The 22,632-nt window shown below is 35.4% G+C and overlaps 1 protein-coding gene across 4 annotated transcripts in view; it reads left to right on the top strand.

Annotated features, from left to right (window-relative positions):
• Positions 1-12,010: 12,010 nt before the first annotated feature.
• The window catches only part of LOC118737076 (paired box pox-meso protein), a 63,695-nt gene continuing 53,073 nt past the window's right edge, over positions 12,011-22,632 (top strand). The window contains exons 1-2 of one of the 4 annotated variants that reach the window (XM_036467339.1): positions 12,011-12,237; positions 12,990-13,368. In XM_036467339.1, the coding sequence (XP_036323232.1) occupies positions 13,359-13,368 (10 nt within the window). In that variant the 5' untranslated portion in view covers positions 12,011-12,237; positions 12,990-13,358. Of the gene's footprint in view, positions 12,238-12,459; positions 13,369-22,632 lie in introns of all 4 variants that reach the window. The other 3 variants (XM_036467338.1, XM_036467336.1, XM_036467340.1) reach the window with 3 other exon arrangements.

The raw sequence follows: 22,632 nt of genomic DNA, 5'->3' as shown, positions 1-22,632 counted from the left end.
TATAATTGTGCTAGGTATAAAATTAAAAAAATAAAAATAATGTACAAGTTTGAGCAAAAATGCACTTTTCACCTATGTACTTGCATACATATCATTCTTGCTCTTTCTTTTGTGTAGGTGTTATGTTTTTCGGGGAGCACACCCCTTTAATAATATTTTGCGGCAAAAAATTTAAAACAGTCGTTTTTTTGCATCCTTGTTGACTGCTTCTTATCAAACATCAAAGCACGGAAAAACACCCGTAGAAGTTTTCTAAGAAAAAAAGCCCGTTATTCAGTGCAAGAAAGTGCAACACGATTCTCAGCCCACAAACAAGGCGTAAAGACTACCAAATGAAATCAATTTCTTTCTAACTCTATTTAAAGTGGGATATTATTACCCAAATTAGAGTCCAATTGAAAATTAATTTAATTTTAATTTTTTGTTAATCACACAAATAATACCTTCATTATTTAGTGAAAGGTCACAAAAAAAAATCAATTTATCGATACATTAAAAAATAACTTTTGGCAAGCAAATAGTAGCTGCCAGACCATAGGGCATAGGTGGCAAGATCTTATCGAGCGTATTGTGTGAAAGATTGAAGCCCACCGTCAACAAACTGATTGGGCCATATCAGTGTGCCTTTAGACCTGGAAACTCCACCATAGACCAGAAGGTATTCACTTTACGCCAAATCTTGAACCCGTGAAAAAAGAATCGATTTTGAATACTGTCCGTGAAGTGAGAAATACTGCTGGGACTACAAAGGACATTGTTAATTTTTTGGGAGAGAGTAAGTACATTGTTTGTGAAAGGCGTTGAACAGCAAAGAATAAAAGTGTTAGACAATTTTCTGAAAATTTTCTAACTATTGAACAAAGTTTAGAAGAACTTTCGCAGGACGCTCTGAACTCTAACTGCCGTCCCTAAATTGGAGCGCTAAGCGTTGCGTTATCCATTGTCAACGAGTGTCATCGCGCGCTATACCCAAATCAACGCGTCGTCAATTTTGACGTTTTCTCATGTCCCCTCGTTTTTATTCTCGTTTCCTTTTTCACTTCTTTGTCCGTTCTCTTTCTCTTCGTCTTCTGCATCCAACTTCAGCACGTAACGCCCTGTCAAAAATGAAAATTCCATTTGCTCGGCGTTAGCGCCGCGTTATTGTGGGATGCTTCATACAAATTGTATGGGCATGAGGATTTTTGACAGTTGCTTGGCGCTTGACGCGCCAATTTAGGGATGGCAGTAAAACGAAAACCAAAGCGTATCAGCTCTACACGACTGCAACTATTCCAACATAAATTGTAAATATTTTAGTAATTGCTCTCACCGCGATGATGCAGTTCGCGGCCATTTTCGAGAAAGGTTAAAAAGTGTGTCAAAAGCTGGATATTGAATTAAAGCGTCCCAATTTTAACTATAACAGAAGATATAGAACCTCTGCGGAGGTCTTCCTCTTAATTTTATTGCTGAGGCTACCGCATGGTACGATGATGCAGACAAATAAAGCGAATACTTAATGCGGTTTAAAATGAATCTGTTGTTGAATACGCAGATGTAATTGCTCAAGCCAATCCATTTTAACCATCGGTATGTGGGAAGATTAAAATTGGTTTAACTCTTCCAGTAGCAGCATTGAGTATTGAACGTGCATTCAGCTCGCTACGACGGGTCCAGACTACAGATGCGAGATCGAAAATAAAAATAAAAAAACGATTTTTGAATCGATTGGAATCGAAATAAAAATAATCAATGCAAGATCGATTAATATATTTTGTCAAATAACGTATTTACCTAATTTTTATGAAGAAACAAAACACAGCGATCTGACCAAACTTTTATTGCACACAAGTAATTTTTAAAACATTCATACATACATTGTTCATAATGGTTTCAATATCTATCCTATCTGGAAAAAAAATTGTGCGGTAAGGTTTTTCTATACCAACATAGGGATTAAAATATTTTCATTTACATATTTAAGAAAACTGTTAAATTTTGTAGATTTTTTTTTAACACAAATGAGAAAAAATTTTACGTTTTACTTCAAAATTAATCACTATTTTAAGAAGTGTAATAGAGCATACATACATGTATATCTTTTTGCAATGCGGGCGTTTTTTAGGTTTTTTTTTTGTTTACGCTGACTCTGCATTTCACTTCTTAATTACACTTAAAAAAAATTATAAAACGGAGTTATTAAAGGGTGAACTATAATGGAAATACAATTTTTGGACTTTAGTATTAGCCATAATTTTATGTACAGTTATTTTCAAGAGGCTTTCCTGAGGAGCCCTATAGTCGGAGGAGAAAGGTCATTGAATTCTTAGGTTGTTGCACTCTCTAATGTTACTTTTTTGTACCTGCCCCAAATTCTAATTTATTTAAATTTTTATAGGTTTTCTCGTGCAAACCGTAGTTCCATATGCATCAATTGAGGAAAAATCGAATGTCGATTCTGCAATTTTTTGAATTGATCGAATCGGAACCAACTCGATTGATCGGAAGGACTCGATTAATCGATTGAATCGATTTAAAATGGGCATCTCCAGTCAAGACGAGAAATCTCTCAACGATGGGAGACGCGAGGCGGCCTGTGCATGCTCAGCGTTCGCAGGAAAATAGTAGAGGGGGTTACTCAATTTATTGACAAGGTCATTAACAAATTTGGACAGTAACCTAGACGCCTTCAGTTCTTATTCAAAGAGTAATAAATAAAAAACTGTATTTTTTTCTATGTAAAAGTTGCAAGTGCAAATAGTTTTCAATACTTTAGCATTACATAGTCGAGGTGAATATGTTATATGTTTCGATCCGATATTTTGGAGAATCGATTTTCCCAATTTGATACAAAAAAAAAAAAAAATCGATTGATCGAGCTTAAAAATCTTTCCTTTACTTTTTTTTATAACAAAGCACTTCATTTATTACAAAAAAGTATTATACAAAAATTAGCCTTTAAGTACAGTTATGTACATGTATGTAAATTATAGAATAACTTTCAGCATTGCGGTAGTGTTGAATTTCCATTGATTATTGAGCTAAATTGTGATAATTATTGATCAATTTCAAAGCCCAATATCTTAAGAAATATAGATATTAGCAATTTGGTCGTCAAGAACTTTTTTGTAGGAAATTGAATGGCCTACAGATTTACAATTTTTCTGTATCTCTTGTTATTTACGAGATAGGGGCAAAAAACTGGAATTTGATGAAAATAGTGAGTTTAGTGACCCGTACTATCTCGTTGGTGGTTTACGTGTATTTTATATGGAAAATCTTCGCACGCCTTTCGCCAGTACTTAATGTTAATATTAAAGGTTCAAATTTTATGGGAGTTTCTTTTAGGTGTTTCGCTTTGACAGATAAGATAAAATGTATGAAAATGCACTAGGCATGCCACATACATATGTAGATTCAACTCCCATCTTTTGGCGCGCGTTCACCATCAGCTGGTTTAATATTTATTTTGTATCGTCTAAATTCGAAAGTTTTCATGCAGAACATAAAATTTAATTACATATCTACACTGTCATTTTAATGATCATATAATTAAGTTTTTTTGTGCATATTAAAAGGCGACACTCACATGCTCGAATGTATTTTCAAATTGCCCGATTTTTTTTTTAGGTTAAAAATTCATTTATTTATTAGCAATAGAATAGGTCCTCAGTGGCACACGAATCGGTGCTCTTTGTTTATATTCATCTCAATAAAAACCTTTCCTTCTTTCTTTTCTGCATTCATAATTAATACTAACCAACCAGATCGCAACGGCTCAACGCAATTGGAAATGCGGCAGAGCAGAGCGTACAGCAGCGGAAAACTGGCGCGAAAAGCCTCTAACTAGAAAGGGTGCTATTTATGTATAAACACACGTCAATACATACAAACATATGTATGTATGTACTTATGTATATTAGACTGCATCACCAAAAAAGTTTCGATTTTTCCGCCGGGATTACACAATTTATTATATTTGAAGACTTCCACCAAAATATTTCGGAAAAATATTACGATTTACCTGAGTAGGAAATAGAGTTTATTATGAATAAAAATAGTTTATTTGAAGATTTTTTGAAAAAAAACCACTCAGATGAAAAAAAGATTACGCTTAAAAAATCTGCATAAAAATATTGTTAAAAAACTTGAATAACTGGGCCAAAACTAAACAGATTTAGACTTATGAGGTATCTGTGCAAAAAAAAACCTCATTCACGTCCCTATTTTTCCTTTTTCGAATATCAACACATTATTAATTTAACTTGGAATGAAGCTCGTTTATCTTATTTTTCTCTTTCATACTTTGGACGAACTGATTTTCAAAGAAATCAAAGGGGTGAGAAAATACCTTTCCACTGTACCTCATAAATCCAAATCGGTAAAGTTTTGGTGGAGGTTTTCTTTTACCGATCTTTGAAGAAAGTTCAAAAACGGCATCAAAAATCTCATTATGAAGCTATTATGATTCCGTTGAAACATTTTTTTAAATATTTATATGAAAAGTTTTTAAGCTTAAACAATTTTGACGTTTGAGGTGATTTTTTTTAAAAAAACTTTAAAAAAACAATTTTTTTATTCATAAAAACTAAATCTCTGGAGGTTTGTACTTTCAAATCCGCCCAGCCTTAAAATATATTAGTTTTTATAATCCCTGTACCGATATTTTTGTATGGGGGTGACGCAGTCTAATGTACATAGATGCATATATATATACATACATACATGCATATATATATACACACATACATATGGTATGTACTGGTATGTACTTATTCTAAAACATACTTTGACACAAGTGTTCATTAATTCAAGCCAAATTTTATTCAAACTACATATATTTAATTAGTGCATTGATTTGACGAACCTCTTGGCAATTTAATTTTTTTCCCCTATGATAAAAACGAGAGACTCAAACTGTAAACACTGCTCCATATTTGTGTAAATATTTCTATATGGATAAGTACATACGAGCCATCATACTATGCATGCATATGCACTTACATACATACATACATATGTACATACATATATAACTTTGATTGAGTAGGATCTGCTCCGCCTACAATGTCACTAGACGCGACGCGGGCGCAATGACGCTAAAAAGTCATGACATCGCGCACTCGGCGTAACGCTGCGGATACGCTTACTTGCTTCAGATTGGCCATTCAAGCATTAACTCCGCCCGGTTGCGTATTGTTAGCCATTCAAAGCAGTCATACAACCGCGACGACCAGATACACAAATACAATGCAGATTTCAAGCAAACATAGTACATACACACACACACACACGCATTCACCAGTTTGATATCGGTACACGATCGCAAAATGACTGACACAAGCAGAGAGCGGCGCACTAATACATCCGGCACAATATGGATACATATCTAAATGTGAGACAAAGCGATCGATTCTCGCAACCAGAGTGAAAATGTATTCCCTTCTTACACCGTACATGTGTATGCGTGTATGTATGTACATTACACATCTGCCTTTTGTGGGTGTGTGCCCCAACCCAGCAAACTTTATCACAAAATTTTATAAATTGCATATTCTTGAATTGAAAATATTAGGGGAATTCGTCTAAACTTATAAACCACTTAAATTTAAGACCAACGAAATGCCAAAATCAAGTAAAAATTAAAAACTTATATTATTTTTTATAAATAAATTTTCGCACCACATTTACAATCGCTGAATGTTTTCGGTAAAATTGATGGTAAGTTAGATTTAAACATTTTTATTTCGAGTGGGTAAAGGACTTCCCATAAAAACTTAGCCAGTCGGTTTAAGAAGCCGTGCCCCGCGTTTAGATGAATTAAACTTAACTTTGCTAACTTAAATATATTTTATTTTATTAATTTATTTTACTTTAATAGATTGTATTCTATCCCGCATGCACACATACATAATATGTACATAGGTAGGTACCTATTTTAATGTTTGTTGGGAAACTATAGTCAGTCGACAGGTTCGTTTTTATTAATGGGCGCATGTGTTTCAATACCAAAAATCTATGAAATTTTCCCGCTCAAAAGTGTGTATAATAATACGTGTCGTCATTAGACACGAACAAAGGCGCGAGCATAAAACTTTACCACATAAAAAACCCTCAGCGAAGAAACCAAGTCGATGGCGAAAAAGGACGCGTTAATTATTTTCGCGATCAACTATGTTTGCGGGTTTAATAGTATGTATGTACATTCCCCCAAAGAGTTTTTGGGGAATAATGCTGAAGTGACAGCTCTTGGCTAGGCATAAATCTGTATTTACACGACTTCCTTTGCCGTCATCTAGGTTTACACGTCTTTTTTCGCCGAAGTTTTTTTACGCGTCTTTTTCCCTCAATGCGCCTTTCTTCGCCGTCAAAACATTTGCGCGACTTTATTCGTGTTTAGTGACGGTATATATATATATTAAAGAAATATATATTACTTATGTCAGGGGTTCTAACGTACGTAAGATAGATATTAAGGAAAATTCAAAATATCCGTTTGGTCGAATTTTCAATATCTCGTTTTACATCAGTTAAAGCCGTTCAAGAGAAAAATATCCAGTATATATAGTACGCGAATAGAAAATGCAGAAACTTGCAAGTTAGACGAAAACCTGATTAGAAATTTTGTTTACAAACAAAAAGTGTAAAATTAAAAATGTTAGAAAACAAGTCCCGAAATCTTATCCTGACACAGTTCACTGACTAAACGAATAATTACTTACTTCTTACAAGTTTAATTAGTCGCATTTTACTATTTTAACTTCCAAACCATAAAACTAAATTTAGGGATTTGCGCAAATTCCAACCAGCTGTTTTTGATCAGCTTGTGGCAAAAATTTTTTCAGCAGAAACTGGCAGCTTTCCCTACTTTACAAGTTTTTTGCATACGCGAACACAAAAAGCTGATAGTTTTTATAACTATCAATAATTATCAGGTACGCGGAAGCAACTAATTTTGAACGGTATTTACGAATTTCATTGTAGAGTACATAAAAAGACTCTCAGTTATACGTTGTACCAAAAATTGAAAATATACGGCACGCAGGTATTTTCTACAGCGGATATTTTAAATCTGGTACTCGTTGCCGGCATTCAAGCAATGGCAAAGCCTTTTATTGTTTGTTTTGCCATTGCCTCATCTTCTTCTAGTTCCAAAAACTCTAACTATTCTTCGCTTATCTTAAAAAGGAGTATTTCGGATGTTGTTAATTCATCCTCAATAATGTTACATAAAAAATGATAAAATATTCTTTTTGTTTAGATCATGAATAAAAAGACATAGTTTAGTTTCAAAACTTAAAATAATTTGCGATAAATCAAAAACATTTTTATTCTCTCCTTTTAGAGACAAATTCAAGTATTGCAAATGTTCCATTATCTTGGTAAAGAACATTAGGCAGGGATGATAAATGGGTTTTTTAATTTCGTACTAAATGGCAAAAAAAAAATACTAAATCAGCCGAAAAAGTACCAACATATAAAATACCATATATGTTTTAAAATTAGGTAAATTTCTGTATTGGTACCTACGTTAAAAATTCCAGTAAAACATGTCCAGCAAAAAAATTTCCGTGAAATGTCATCTGTTATCTCACAAGAGGAAAATATCCAGTATACATAGTTTGCAGCAACTTTCAAGCTATCCGAACAGTTGATCGAATTTTCGTTTAGATTCAAAAGTGTAAACAGAAAAAACTTTCCATCAAGGCATCCGGATCACTGTAGCGTTTCCAAGCAGAGGTAGCCGCAATACAGGAGGCTTCGGATTGGTTGCTCTGTAGAGTAACCAATTTTGTGTACGTGAATATCTATTTCGACAGCCAAGCAGCCCTTGGATCCTTGCTGGTTCGTTCGAAAACGATGAGGACTTGTTGGACTTCCTTATCGATCGCATCGGATAACTACGCCATTGAGCTCATTTGCTTTCAAGGTCACGGGGTACTGTACCGCCGATGAGCTGGCAATACAGGGAACCCTTGAGAAATTGCTCAAGGTCTGGTTGCTCCCCTGACCTCATGCGGCCTACTTCTGGACAGTTGGGCGTTTAGTGAGCTCAGCGTGCGCTGGGCAAAGACCTTGGAATGCAAGGTGGCTAAGTCCTTCTGGCCACGTGTAGACCAGGGGCGGTTCAGGGTGCTCGTGCGACCAAGCAGGTTACACTTCTCACTTCTTGTGAGAGTTCTAACCGGGCATTGCATTATAGATAAGCATGCAGTAAGGCTGAATATACTGCAACAGCTGCATGGTGAATGGTGGGATGGAATCATCACAACACCTGCTGCTATGGAGCCCTGCCTTTGTGATGCTAAGGTTCAAGCACCTCGGCTCGCATTTCTTCCACACTCCCGATGAGACGCTTGAGAAGCTTCGTGGTGAGCACGGAGCGTTTTTCCTACAAGAAGCCATAGATGTCATCGTACTGTTCTTTCCCTCTCACCCTTTACAACTTTCCCATGTCTTCTTCCTCCTCTTCCCACATAACAGCATACGTATGTTTTGTGGAGTTGTACTCTAAGTTTCCAATACAAATAAATATATCAAGATAATCAACAAAAGCATATAAGTATGTTTATTAAGTGCAAGTAACACAAAAACTAAAAAAAAAAAACAGTTACATTTAACGCAGTCGAAGTTTCACAAAAAACACTTTATAACTGTTTGTTGATTTTAGCAAGTCTTTCGTTTTTAAGAAGCACCACGTATTTGCTTGTATGAGGTAGGAAAAGATGATTATATTTTCATCCATAAAAAATCAAATTTCCAAGTATACACAATGGTATTGCGAGAGAATTTGGCGCAGCTCCGTATTTTGATAAAACAAACGAGACCGAAAACGCATTCCGGGCTTAGTTTAGTTCTACACGAGAAACAAAGAGCATTCCCGTAACAGAACCAAACGGATACTAAAGTATTGAGAGGTATTTGAACGGGAACAAAATGAGAACAAAAGGTTCAGGAACGTTTCCGTAAATAACAAAACCCGAACACAACTCTCCGAAATACCTTGAAATAGAACAAAATGAAAAGAAACAAAATGAAAGAAAAAAGAACAAAATTAAAACAGAACACTCAAGAACGTTGTCAAGAAGAACATAATGAGGACGCAAGTATTGAGAACGTTTTCAAGGAGGATCAAATAAGAACAAAATTCTACGCTACGTATAGCTAGAGAATAAAACTAGAATAAAAGTTTTTAGAACTTAACGTTAAGAATGAGGTGGCGTCTGGGTGTTGGGATGAAAAACATTATAGTGAGAACTATTCGGAAAGCTGGATCATTCTAACTTTCGTTTGTCACCAGAGTGAACTGTTCATTTATGGGAAATTTTTTTTGTTCAAGAAAAGTTCGTGTCATAAGTCTTTCGTTTCTTTCTGTTCTTTTTCATATCATAGTATCATAAGCGCAATAAAATCATAATAGCTTTTTGCTATTCCCAGTTGGAAATAAGGCCGTATCAAAATTATGGTTTTATTTCCAATCGATAAGGGAAATAAAAAAGCCATTGTGGCCTTATTGCGCATGGTTCTCCACGTGTCAAAATCAGCTGTATGCTTGTTTTCCGTCAGGTGTTGCGTGCGCTAATGCTGTGGTACTCTTGTTGTTTTGGCAAACAGAACGAGAAGAAGGATGACATTAGAAGGGTTGCATATACAACATAAAATAACTGCAGCAATGAACTTCAAAGAATACTGTGCATATGCGACGGTAATTAAACCCAATGTCTGAGATTTGACGATGTAGAAGGTGCAGTGTTGTTTAACGTGTCATAATGTTTTTAAATATGTTTAATTTATGTTGTGATAATTTTATTGTTTAATATTTATGTAAGTGTAATAAGTGTAAAAGTATTTTGTATTGTTTTATTTGTTCCTTGCAATAATTATTTGTTGTTATTATGTTTTTCGTATTTATTAATATGTGACCTGGTCTACGAAAAGGGAGCTTACGTGCGAAAACTAGTTTTCTGTGAAAAAGCTGTTAAAAGTAAGCAACTCGTTTCGTCAGTTTCTCATTATCTCGTTAATTGTTCTCCACGCCGGACGTCCAGTAAGTTTTGTTGTTGGTCAAGTAAGTGTTGTTGTTGGTCGGAATATTATTATAGTTCATCGTGTAAGTTGCTAGTGTGGAACATTTAAAAAAGTAACACTGAAGAAGTGACGTTTACTGTTTCTGTTGATTATCGTCTTCGCATTTCGCATGAAATTAAACATGAGTGTTGATGAGGAGTTCAGTGCCGTATACGGACAATATTTCCATAAAAAGGATGATGAAAACGATGATGAGAGAGCGATGATGATGAAGACGAAGTATGTGTATTTCAGGCAGAAGATGATACCGAACAAACTTTTGTTAAGATGGACCTGTATGTTGTTGATGTAAAGGAGGAGGAGCTGGTAACAAAATACATAAACTACTCAGCATTATTATTTTTGGCCCATAATACGTTTTTCTAGTGTATATCATGTCTTTATAGCTTATAATTCAAAGTATTTTGTTCATTACCAATAAATTATATTTTGTCGTATTTTTACTCTTCTTTCTCTACATTTTTAGTACACTTCTAAGCAAGTTAGGATTTTCTGCTTTTCACCACGTGAAAAAGCATCTCATCTTCCATCCGAATCAAACAAAAAGTGAAAATTGATTTTTTGACACCTAAGCCCCCTTTCCGTAGACCAGGTCACATATACAGATTCCGTGAAGAAGCCGCGTGTATGCGTCGAAACGCGTAGTATCAGAAGTAAACACTTGTTTTATTTAATATAACCGGCCAAAAAACTCCAAATCCAAAATCATTGACTTTTCAACCTTGGCGCAAGAAAAACAATTAGAAAAAATATCGTTTTCCTATTAAATTTGAGCAAACGCGTGTATACACGGCGTATGAGTAACAAAATTTCCTGCTTATATTTCATAAAGAAAAAATCGTCGTTTAATTTAGCAATCGTTTACGTGAACGTGATGGGCGTAGTATTTCCCACTGAAATTATTTAAAATTTTTCTTTCAAATAATAACAAAGATATGGATAAAGATGATGCTAAAGATAAATGTAGAGATTAAGACAAATAAAAGAATATAGACAAAGATAGAGATAGAGAAAGGGATAGAGATAAAGAGGACAAATATTAACATAAAACTAAATAATAAGGAATGATTTGTTGCTTACCTCATTTCATCTAACCACATCTCTCCTCACCTCACCGCAAAAAAAAATTAAAATTTATTATCAACACTTTAAAAACGTTAGACGGCCAAAGGAAGAAAACCTCACCTCATCTCATCTCATCTCATCTCATCTCATATCTCATATCTCATATCTCATATTTCATATCTCATATCTCATATCTCATATCTCATATCTCATATCTCATAACTCATCTCATCTCATCTCATCTCATCTCATCTCATCTCAACTCAACTCAACCTAAAATATCGCTTAAAAAAAGATGCATATTTTACAACGAAATTTGTTAACAATATAAAGCATAAAGCTAATTTCGCGTCATTTGCTCAGAAACTCTATTTTTTAGTTATGTGACAGTCGTTTAGTAAATAAGCGATTTGTAATTCTAGTTTGCATTAATATTTCCAAAAACATTTGCGCCTCTCGTCATTTTTTTGCCGATGAATCCGCTCCTGTGCTAAAATTGAGTGTAAATGATGTTCGTCATTTTTATTTTCCATGCAACTGCGCACACACGAATGCAATGCAGCGCCATTAGCACTCACCAATACACAAGTATCCAACTAAGCGGACATACATACATCCATGCATATGTAGAGTCTTCGAGAACAGGTCGGCGGCACAAATGAATAACCAAACAGAAGCAACACAAATACATTGCCAACAGTAAGGCAACAACAAAGCGCTAGACAACACCAACAATATAAAAATATTGTAATTTTTTAGCCATTGCAATACATACATACATGCATAAATATGTATACGATGCTTAGGCATGGCTGAGTCGATCACTTTTGGATGCTGTGGATCGTCCCGCAAAATGTGGTAGTAGTTGAAACGAGCGTGGCGGTTAACGAACAACACAACGCGTTGGGGGCAAACATTGGGTTGAGTATTCGAGCGACAGTACTCGTACAAGCAGTGGCAGAACGTGTCGCGCCGCTTCGCATCAGATCGCATCAATTATACCGATCGTACCGTAGTATATCGCATCGCAGAGTAACGCATCGAATCGAATCAGATTTGAGCTCAACGGTGGCGTATTCATAGTAGTACTTACGACAGATTGTATGTATACATGACTTCAAATATTGAGCGATTGAAAAAGAACTTAAGCTAAAGAAAAGAACATAAATTGCGGGTGTTAAAATTTGCCTTTGTATTTTGCCACCTTACATATGCACTTATTTAAATTGTATGTATGTATTCAGACGTGTTTAAGTACATATGTACATATGTTCGTGTGTAAATTTTTTATTTTTTTTTTTCTTTTGTTTAATAACTTCATAGAAGCTTTGGTTGATTGATGGCTGATCATTGAGTGATTGCGGATGGCTTTTTTCAATAAACGTGCGCGCATCAATTACACGGATAAGAAGTCATAGCCGAAAGTTCATTTGATTTTTGACATTTCACGCGATCAATAGAAAATGAAATTTGTCTTTCTTTGTGACAGAACTGAGAGCTGAATTTTTCATGTGCTAGAAGCCTGAATGGAAATCGTTGTTGTTTCAGATTAGGCCGATTGTCTAAAAAAAAAGGTTGTTTACATGCACATATGTATGTAAGTTCGTGGGCGATCTCTCCACATTTGGATACTAACTACCATACATCAAATGAACTGACCAATATGTTGGATATATGCAAAGTGAAGTGATCGCGAATTTAATATTTTTTTGATTTTACCGTATCAACTCCAAATAAATGCCAAGAACTGTGCTGTGGTCTGCGCTTTCAGAGCATTTACGGGAGCAGTTAATAGTGCAAAATACATAGATAAACAAAATTGATTCGATTCTCTGTTGTGCGCTGCCAATTAGGTGTGAAGTGCAAGCCATTCTACTAACAAAGAAGAAAAGGGGAAAAGTGTTAATAAAAATTCGGACTGCTGCATAACAAAATTTTCATACAATGTGCGCTTCAAATGTACTTCGAAATTGCTAAAAAAGATTATTATTAAAAGAAAATAAAAAAAACATAGATATTTAGCATATATGGACATATGTATGTATGTATATATGTAAGTGAATTTATGTAGACAGTGCAAGTTTTCTCACAGTGACAATTACTCATAATTATAGCCACAATTAACACAGTTTAACACTTTACGCGTCTGGAAATTCCCCAAAGACAGAATAAAAAACGGCGAAAAAGCGGTTAAAAATAATTTTTAACTAGCGGCATTACACATGGATCCAGGTAGGAAATAACTACATTCAGCGTTAACTGTTTAAAAAATGAATTATGTATGTACATACATACATACATACGTACACCACGTATAGCATTAGCAAAAGTCTTCTTCTTCATCTTATTTATCAATTGAATTCATTCGCTTTAGTTTAATTCTATTTTGTGAATATACATTCACACATATTTATATGTATGTATCTGCGTGTCCCCTAGATGCTAATTGCTGATTTTAATATTCCTTGGTTCGTTATATTGAATTGTGTGTGTGTATTTAGATACGTATAACTTTTTTTTCAAAACCAAAATTTAGCCGTCGGCTTCTCCAATTTGATCATACATATATGTATAGAGAGTTTTTTATATCTACTGTTGTATTGTTGTTGTCGCCATATTTTCTCCATATACAGTCACCTACAGAAGTATTCGTAATTTAGTTTTTTTTTACAATATTCAAATGTTTTCCATCATAAATCTTTTTCGTTAATTTTCATTTAAAATATAGATGTATATTTTATTACAAAAACCAAATAAATCGTTCTTCCAAACTTTGTACAAAATTCATAAAAATGAATCAAACTTAAAAAAATGTTCATCAAAATTTCAAACTTTTTATTCAGAATTTTTAGAAAAATTTTCGGTATGCAGTTTTGTAGCCCGTTCAATTTTAATATAATAAAGTTCAAGCACCTAAAAATTACCGCTGAATTTTTTTATTTTTTTTTTTGTCAGGGGTGTTGCGCATTTTCTTCCATATAAAAATAGATTTTGTTCATGCCTTATATGGAAATAAATGCGCAACACCCTTGACAAAAAAGAATTCTAAAAATTTCCGGAATCAGCTGGAGTGACAGCCTTGGACAGTTATACATATGTACGTAGATCTGGGACGTTCCGGTTACGTAGACCTGACTGTAGTGGGAATGTCCATTGCTTTCGTGGGCGCCCTTGCTTTCGTTATTCACCTGTGATTGCTGAATCAAAGGATTTTTTACCGGATTTTTGTACATCGTCAAAGATCGTCGTTCCATATTTTTTTGCACACTTCCCCTAAGCGAACAATTCATCTTTCTGCATCATATAAAACTGTGATGCTCCAAACAGCGCCCGAATGGAGTAAAAGTCCTCTGTAATTATCACTGCTATAAAAAGATCAAATGAAACCAAGAGTACAACACTACTGAGCTGGGTATCGGACCGCCTAGTAGAATACCATAGTATTCTATGGACCGGAACTCTTTTGTTGGCCAGCCAAAGCACACACATAAGAAAGCTCATAAAAAGCTTGGTAAGCAAAAAATTCAAAATGCCCTGGATTGCAGAGGCAGGCTTAGCGGTTTATCTGTCTCTTTGAAGAGGCTTAAAAAGACTCCTTAATTTAGGCGGAGCAGATTCAGCCAAGAACTTGAATCGCTTTTGTAAGCTGCACGAAGAAGCGCCAGAACATATTCTCTCTGAATGTGTGGCTCTAGCCAGACGCAGACTGTCTCACCATGATATCGTCACACTTAAATTTAGAATAAAAATCTAAGCTAAAGGCCACGCATCTTACTGAGGTGGTAGCAGAAGAAGTTGTATCCAGTGAAATACCCAGTTAGAGTTCTTTGCCTACTTTCCCATTAGGTTCGAAATTGGGGTTCCATATCAGCAATGGAGACTAGAGATGGGCACGGGAGAAAATTTTAAATCCCGATCCTGGCCATCCCGAAAATAATTTTTTAAGTCCCAAACCCGCCCATCTCGACGTTTTCAGAATTGTACCGCAGGTCCCATGGGTCCCGAAATCTATCAATAAGTTTAATCCACATTCCCTTCAAATTAATTTTAAATAATAAAAAATATGGCTTCCTCCGATTATTATTTTTTGCTTTGCTGTTCTTTTTCGAGTCAATAAAACTTAAAGAAGTGCTTATTTCATAAAACGTACATAAGGAAGACTTTCTGAATTTGCGGAGGTTGCGGGTTTCATCGGGAGTGCCGGGAATTGATTTTCGTTCCGTCCCGCCCACAAAATATTTAAAGGCCTTCCCTATACCGCCCATCCCGGCCATTTCGAAATCAGTACCGTGGGTCCCGCGGGTCCCGATATCCCGCACCCATCTCCAATGGCGACCTTAATAATAAGATGACTCGGCCAAAATCGTTTAGGCAATTACAGCGTCAATCAAGAAAAAGCCTGGTTGACATTAATCATCGGTTAACATCGTTATCGACGTTTTCGACTCCATTCATATAACACGGTGTCGGTAACGTCGATAACGATGTTTAATCGATGATTAGTGGCAACCAGGCTTTGTAATGCAGATTACCACATCGTTCGCATAGCCTTGCTTATTAAAACAGTTTAATATCCAGTGTCAGAACTGTTCCAGCGAAGAGGCTAATCGGACAAAAAAATAAAGCAAAAAGAGCTTAATAAAAATTTGAGTTAGGGCTAAAGCAACTAAGGGCCGGTTACTCAATGTCTGGTTAACACTAATCTGCGGTTAAACATCGTTATCGACGTCTACGACTCCATGCATACAACAGGGAGTCGGCAACGTCGATAACTATGTTTAACCGAGGATTAGCGTTAACCAGACATTGAGTAACCGGCCCTTGGTCGTTATTATAACTTCAAAGCAGTGTCAGTGTTAAATTTATAAATTTTTGTGCGGAATAAATAAATATTTTTCGCAACATACACAATTCGGAAAGCTTAAGAGACATTCACCAAAGAGAAAGTACGCTCACTCTTTAGCCGGTGAAACTAACTCGTGGGTGCTTTTCCTGGCAATCTCATTCGCAATGCGTTTCCGCGCAATGTCAACATGGCATGGTACCCGATTGAGCCTAACTGGGAAATTCAGAGAATACAATGTACATATGAGCAAATCTCAGAGTTGTTAAATTTTTCGACAATAAACGTGTTTTTCGTCGAAAATGGAGGCACACTTATCTTTGAAATGCATTAACTTCAGTTTTGAAAAAAAAAGAACAAGATTCCAACGCGAAATTGTATGTATTTAAGTAAATAAAAATTTGAAAAAAGTAAAAATAATCACTCGTGCTCATATAGCCGTAGTTGCGTATGTAACGTATACGCCCCGTCGCACCACACCTTAACTTATGCTGGATTTTCACTAGGCATTAAATGGCAAAAATTACAAATGACAAAGTTGAGCATTAAATAAAAATCGTGTCAGTAATAAAGAACGTAACATTTGCGGAGTCTTTTGACATTTTGGGGAGTAGACCCCAAATGTTTAACAATTTTTTTTAACTTAAATTAAGGCCACTTAAAGGTAATAATAGAAGTAGGTGTAGTATAGATTAAGGTAGAAATTATTGAGGCAGAGATTTACATATACGTGGTTCACAATGTCTAAGTATAGTACGCAGCCGTCGGTATACGAAGCCGTATTATTTGCAGTCCTCAAGGACTGCCGCAGTTTACCAAATGCGGACAAGTCATTTGACAGCCTTCGAACTAAGTACTTCTAAAGTAGGCAATGCTCTGTCTAAGCTAAATTAAGTTCGTAAATTTAAGCCATCTGCGTTACTTTAAATACTCGTGAAACACAAATCACACGGGAATACCTGCTGATTTGGTTACTGAGGACTCAGGTACCCCAAGAATGATAGAATACAAGATTGCGCCGATCAGAGAGGATTTTTGAGAATAACTTTTGTGTGACGTCACACTGGTGCAATTGCGAGAGAGAAATGCCAAAACGTGAGGAAGAATGGAAGAAGAAGAAAAAATGTTGCAAGGAAAACGTAAACAAGTTGCACCAGTGTGACGTCATGCAAACAACGATTCTGTCAAATTCGTTAAGAGAGGAATAGCGGTCCGAGATCGGCGCAACCTTTGTATTCTCTCAATCGTGCAGGTACCCATATTTCTTAGCCCACAACCAGTTTTAGTACTCAGTAATGACTGAGTGTCTTCAAGGGGCTGCTTCGTTAAGCAAGTAGGATAGCAGACAACTTTTGAAATTCCTAAGTGGTCACTTCGCGAGGCTCAAACCGCTGGATGCGATTGGAATACTTGACAACCTTATTTGCCCTTCCCGTCTTGAAGAAGATGAAACTGCAGGTCCCTTTGTGCTCGATCCCATCTCCAAAAGGCGATTTATGGGCGATTCCAGCAAACAGTCTGCCGCGTAAAAAAATTAAAAGTCCTTAATTAAAAAGAGTTCAAATAAAAAAGTCTAAGTTCGGGTGGAGCCGAACATTAAATACCCGGCGCAAGTATTAAATATAGTTTTTCACTTTCTAACAATTTCGATAGTATGTTCAGTTATACTTAATGAGATAAACTTATATGGTTCGATGTGGGCGGTATCACACCACCCACTTTTCAAAATTCTATATTAATATTACTTATTTCAAGGCATTGTTGTTAGTATCAATTTCAATGGGTAAATTAGCGTCCTTAAACTTCGAACTATCGAAGTTTTAAGAATTTTCAAAATTTACCGTTATATGAAAAAGTCCAATTTCAATAATTTTTAACGCTTTGCTTTTATGTGATAAGCGAAATAATCGTACCAAGTTTGGTACAAATTTTTTGAACGGTTACCGAGATATACATACCTGGTCATAAGTGGGCGGTGCCACGCCCATTTTCCAAAATTTTATCATAAACGTGTTTTTTGCTAAAGAATTATTGCAAACATCAATTTTGTATAAATTAGCTTCTGTATTTACTAATTTATCGAAGATTTCGTATTTCTCTAAATTACCGTTATATGGGATGAGGGAGGGCGTGGTTAATGTCCGATTTTAAAAAATTTCAGCCATTTGCTATGTTGTACCAAGTCTAACAACTGTGGCAAGTTTGGCGGAAATTAATGCAGCGGTTGTAAGTGGGCGTGGCTACGCCCATTTTCCAAAAATTTATAATATTATTATTTTACGTCTAAAAATCATTGTAAATGTAATTTTTCAGTGAATAAGCTTCAGTCCTTACTAAAATATCGCTGTTCTCGTATTTCTGGAAACTACCGTTACCTTGGGTAAAGGGGAACCTACATACCAACTTTCGTTGAGAAATCTCAGTTTTTGCTCGAGTTATCGTGTACACGGACGGACGGACGGACGGACGGACGGACGGACAGACAGACATGGCTTAATCGACTTTTCTTTTCATTCTGATCATTTATGTATATATCTATCTCGATTAGTTTTGGCTGTTACAAGCATCCGTTATGCGAAAAAAAAATAGAATACCTTTGTGCACAAACGCGCTCGGGTATAATCATGTGAGTGAGACGTAGATGAAAGTTAAGTTATCACATTTATGTAAGTACAATGTCTTGGACACGTTTTCACCCATTTCGACTGTCAAGTTACAAATATCCAGTTACCCGTCCACACCCTTAGCTATAGTCATAGTTTCTCCGCTTGAGTCAAGCGCACATGCCAAATTACCAAAACGGCATGAAAACTACAAATTAAAATCAATCCAAGTGGTATGTTTATGAGTGTAAATACTCATCTACTCGTGAGTAGATAGATGTGTGCACCCAGATGTATGCTTATACAAGAAAAATGCTATAAAGTGCCTGGCGGTGAGTGGCTTAAACGCACCAACTGTTAATTGAAAATCAATAAGTAAATAAACTGCTAACAAAAATGTTGTCAAATAAATCCGTCAATTTTAGACCAGCAAATCAGTAGCCATACCAAAGTGCCAGTGAAACAACGTGTAGTGTAAATAAAGAGGCAAAGGAGGCAAAAGCAAAAAGGTAAAATCGGCAGTGATCGTTGAACAGCCCTGTAGGAAAAATTAGGTATGTAGTGTGTGTATACCTGCTTAGAACCGAACTACTGAATTCTACTAAGCGATTTAGTCTTATGTTAAAGTGTCAATTCACGTACTAAAAGTTGAGGAAAATTGAACTTTCAGAATCAAAAATGAGAAGCTGAAAGCGATTTATATACAACAGTTGGGCAATTCTAGCATTTCTTTATCGTCCCAATGATTGTGTGTTTCCCGAATGGAACTACACATGCAACTACTTACGGAACTACTTAACTACCCAGAAATATAGCTTTTTGGGAAATCAGTATTCGATTTCTGCAAGGAGTGTTTAAAAACTACAAAAACACCAACCCTACAGACACACTAAAACACACAGTTCAGCAAATCAAATAAACATCAAACATTACAACGATCATTAGTTAAATTAGGAAGTCAGTCAGTCAACGGACGGTAAGTCATCGACTGGACACTACACCAACAACACCAATAGTAGCTACCTATCATCCAACTACTACTCGCGTACAACCGGTGCGTGGTACACACACACACACACACACAATCATCAACGCCAATAACCATCGGAACGATTCAACAGACAACATTCGCATTCAACGGTGGCGAACAGCTAGCTACCGACTGGCGGGCGATCATGCGCAACAACAAACGACACGTTGCATCGAAAATCGTAGACAAACATTTAGGCCATATAAGAGTATATGTACGTTAAAAACTGGACAGACAGATGACTTCAATAAAAAATATTGAACCTTTGCCATTGTTTACTTTGTACTTGGCAGCTCAGAAGCGCGGTAGCTCTAACCGTCAATGATGGAATGATCAACACTCACTATACATAGTGAGATTGTACGTGTGTGTGTGTGTGTGTATATACATATATGTCTGTTGTTGGGGAGCTATTGATGTGCCCGAACACAGGTTAAAATCTCGATTTATCAGCGGGAGGCTTTGAAGAATTGAGATTTCAGCGCTAAAGTGTTTACATGTATTTATTGTTTGTCATGCATTTCTCAAGTTGTTAGCAAAACACTTGCAGGTGCTAGGGAAACCGAGCCCTTTAAGCTACTCTTACTCGCGCAATCGCAATGGCTTGTATGTGCCGAAATCTAGGATTAAGAGAGCTAATTAAAAGATTAATTTTGTGTAAAAAACTCTCAACTCAAAGTGACTTCGAGTAGCTTGTGGAGCAAGCCTAAAAATTTCGTTGTCGGCCAAAAAAAAAACAGGGAAGGAAAATAATCATATACACTTAGGTCTCTTTTTATGCGGATTTGAATTTATGCGGTTTTTCAAACCATTATTTCGAAGTTGCGATTTTGCTTTTTTTAAAAGTTTTATTACTTTTTTCAGTGTGTAAAAGACAATGCTTCTGATAAATAATTTGTCTTTGTATTCTTACATAATAATAATAATAATAATAATAATAATAATAATAATACTAGATTGGCGCTTACACATATGTTAGTGTTTGGCCGAGCTTCTCCTACAATTTGTGGTGTGCGCCTTGATGTTGTCACTTAAAGGGGAGGGACCTACGGACTCCGAACGCCGATTGCATTTTTACGAGAAGCTGTTTTTCATGGCAGAAATACAGTGCCTGCCCAGGGGCGACCGCTATTAAGAAAAAACCTTTTTTTTCGAAATTTTTTTTGTATGTATACTTACATAATTCATGTATTTATTGAGGTATTTTTATTTTTTGGTTAAAATGCAGATAAAATTTTATTTGTTTCATTAATGTTCCGTTTTACATGGAATAATAAGTGTTGAAGTGAAGAAATAAATAGTTTTTTTTTTGCTCAATAATGCCTCACTGGATTTTTGTATGCGGTTTTTTAGAATTTTTTACATGGAGTGTCTGTATTTATGCGGTTTTTGAAAATGCTGGAACGCATCCCCTGTTTTTGTATGAAAGTAAAGAACTTTTTTATGCGGATTTTTTTATGCGGCTTTCTAAGGAACGCATGTACCGCATAAAAAGATTCCTAAGTGTATATATATATTTTTTTTTAAATTTAAGGGCGTGTGGGGTTACAAAGTTCTATGGGGAAGCTGTTGAATAATATTTTTACTATGGTAACACAGTTTTGCCAATCTACTGTGTGAAATTAAATCTTTTTTGACAGCAATAAATTTTTGACAACCGCAGATTTATACTTAATAAAATATTACAAATTGAAGTGAAATTAATATTAAAAAAAAAAAAAACATCAACCATCGTTGATTGCAATTCATCAATTTAAGCTTTTATTTAACGAAAAATTACACACATCAACATTCTTTGCGACTGTTAAAATTTTCTATGCATTTGTCAAAATTTCACTAGCCTCATGAGCGTAGAAATTTTATTCGCTTCATAGTTGTCAAAAATTTACTCGACGGGATCTCTGTTACCGATTCACACACGCTCTAACCAAAAAAACTAACAAGTTGTAATCGTTGCAAAACAATTTCAACTATACTCACGTATTTGTGTTCCTACGTCGCAGAGGTGTTAAAGAATGCAATAATTTTTAACTAAATTATTCATTTGATTGAAGTCCCGAGTGAATACAATCATTTTTTGTTAGTCCTGACTAAGATTAAAAAAATAGTATTTATTATTTTTTTTTTGTTTGATTTATGATTTATAAAAATCACTTTTTATTCATTTCTTGTTAGTCACTTGATTTCAGCCATTGGAATGCATTCTTTTGCAGTACTTTGAATTTTTTTCAGGGGCCGAGAACGCATTCCGGTTTTGGTTTATTTATGCATGCAAACAAAAGGTAGTGTCAGAAAATGTGAACAACACTGAAAAATAACAATAAACCGCCGCTGGCTTCGTCGTGTAGTATGAATTATGATAAAGGCATTTTGGCAGCAAAGGATGGCAAAGTCTTTTATAAGGACTTGGTTTCATTTTTCGGAATCGGTTAAAATCCGGTTACAACGCCTTTCGAGAAGGCGAACTTGCTCAATTAACTAATACAATTATAGTTGCGTATGTAACGTATACGCTACGGGGCACCATACGCAGTCATCTAAAACGTTTACTCGCACGCCTTAACTTAAAAGTCATATTATTAAATATTGGCGTGGGAAATTTTCACACAGTATTTCTTCATGTATATAACAATTTTAGAATGAATTTCGTATTTGCCAATAAAATTTATAAAAATGTATTTTTAGTTTCTCAAATCATACATATTTATCAACGCATTTTTTTCATTTAGTGACAAACTCGTTTTATTACACTAGATTCTTTCGTTTTAGCAAGAAGAACATTTTCATATCCTAATTTTAACATTTTGAAGTATCTAAACTCATTAAAACTAATAAATTGTAATATTTCAAAAATTATAAAATAGCTGCGACAGATATTCTGCACGCTGCCTTTTTTTAGTTTGGTTGCACACCTTTGAAACTTCACAGATATGTATGTATGTTGTATTTGATGCCAACGTCTATTGCCTCTAATATGAACATTCCATTCGAAAACTTCCCAAAGTTATTAAAAAAAAAAA

Source organism: Rhagoletis pomonella, unplaced genomic scaffold (genome assembly GCF_013731165.1).
Source record: "Rhagoletis pomonella isolate Grant_MI unplaced genomic scaffold, Rhpom_1.0 Rhpom_scaffold_00004, whole genome shotgun sequence".
Taxonomy (NCBI): Eukaryota; Metazoa; Arthropoda; class Insecta; order Diptera; family Tephritidae; genus Rhagoletis; species Rhagoletis pomonella.
The sequence above is the reverse complement of the archived record's forward strand: the minus strand, read 5'-3'. Positions and strand labels throughout refer to the sequence as shown.